This window comes from Elaeis guineensis, unplaced genomic scaffold (genome assembly GCF_000442705.2).
Source record: "Elaeis guineensis isolate ETL-2024a unplaced genomic scaffold, EG11 Super_Scaffold_32645, whole genome shotgun sequence".
In the NCBI taxonomy this organism is placed as follows: Eukaryota; Viridiplantae; Streptophyta; class Magnoliopsida; order Arecales; family Arecaceae; genus Elaeis; species Elaeis guineensis.
In genome coordinates this window covers 570,445-571,884 of record NW_027332421.1, presented here as the reverse complement: position 1 = coordinate 571,884, position 1,440 = coordinate 570,445, and the positions used below count along the sequence as shown (strand labels likewise).

The 1,440-nt window shown below is 50.1% G+C and overlaps 1 protein-coding gene across 1 annotated transcript; it reads left to right on the top strand.

Annotated features, from left to right (window-relative positions):
- Window positions 1-596: 596 nt before the first annotated feature.
- LOC140854497 (uncharacterized) lies at window positions 597-1,232 on the top strand. Its single transcript, XM_073250441.1, has one exon. It carries the CDS (start codon window positions 597-599, stop codon window positions 1,230-1,232), a length of 636 nt encoding a protein of 211 aa, XP_073106542.1.
- The last annotated feature ends 208 nt before the right edge of the window (window positions 1,233-1,440 follow it).

Sequence of the window (1,440 nt, the reverse complement as noted above, 5' to 3'; positions counted from 1 at the left end):
AAGTTGTTTCACTTTTTGGAGGGCTTGAAACCATGGGCCCAGCAGGAGTTACAGAGGAGGGGTGTCGCAGACTTCGCATCTGCCCAGGCCGTAGCCGAGCGTCTAACAGATTACCTCCTCTCTGACCACCAGAGGAGGAAACCCACTCTGAATACCTTTAAGAATACAAGCTATCCAAGGGTAAGGCTGTGATCAATGAGAAGAAGAGAGACTTCAAGATGAAAGATTAGGAAATAGTAAGGGCCCCAAAGTCGGGGTGTTTTCTATGTGGAGGGCCACACATGGTGAAGAACTGTCCCCAAAAACAAGCTCTAAATGCACTACAGGCTACTGTGCAGAAGAGTCCGACCAACCCTGATGAAAACAGCAGTGATGAGGAGGAGCAGGCTGAGGGCCCTCGCATGGGTGCCCTTAGGTTGCTGAATGCCATCAAAGGTCAAGTGGGGGAGCAGTCCAAGCCATTCAAGTAGCAACAACAGCAGAAGCCACACCACCAACAACAACTCAAGCCACAGCAGACTCACCAGCAATCCAATCGGCGGATCAGTGAACTCATGTATGTGCAAGTGGAGCTCAACGGTCATGTGACTCGAGCGATGGTGGACACAGGGGCAACCCACAACTTCATTGCCGATCGTGAAGCTACCCGTCTTGGGTTGAAGCTGGAGAGGGACTCCAGTCGAATGAAGGCGGTGAACTCGGAAGCACGGCCCATTGCTGGGCTTGCAAGGGATGTGCCTATTCGGGTCGGAACTTGGAGTGGGAAGGCCAATTTCATGGCCGTACCCTTAGATGACTTTCAAGTTATCTTGGGTATGGATTTTCTTCAAGCTGCTAGGGTGGTGCCAATGCCCTTTCTAGATGCTCTATGCATGATGGGAGATGAGTCTCCCTGTGTTGTTCCTGTTGCTCGGCAAACTCTAGAAAGGATACATCAAATCTCTTCTCTTCAATTGAAGAGGAGAATAAAGAAGGGAGAACTAACATATGTGGCTGCCTTGAAGCTGGAAATGGAGCCAAAGGATATGGGTCCCTTTCCTCCTGGGGTCTTGAGAGTCCTACAGGAGTTTGAGGATGTGATGCCCCCCGAGTTGCCTAAGACTTTACCGCCCAGGCGGGCGGTGGACCATAAGATTGAATTAGAGCCTGGAGCAAAATGTCCAGCTCATCCGCCCTATCGAATGGCCCCACCGGAGCTTGCAGAACTCGAAATCAACTTGATGAACTATTGAAAGGAGGGCTTATCCGTAGCTCAAAAGCTCCTTTTGGAGCCCCAGTTCTCTTCCAGAAGAAGCAAGATGGGAGTCTTCGATTGTGTGTCGATTATCGAGCTTTGAACAAGGTGACTGTGAAGAACAAGTATCCAATCCCCTTAATTGCGGACTTGTTCGATCAGTTGGGTGGAGCTCGATATTTTTCCAAGTTGGATCTTCGATCTGG

Bases quoted from the DNA above. Each gene is read 5' to 3' on its own strand.
- LOC140854497 (XM_073250441.1), top strand. From the start codon at position 597: ATGGTGGACACAGGGGCAACCCACAACTTCATTGCCGATCGTGAAGCT.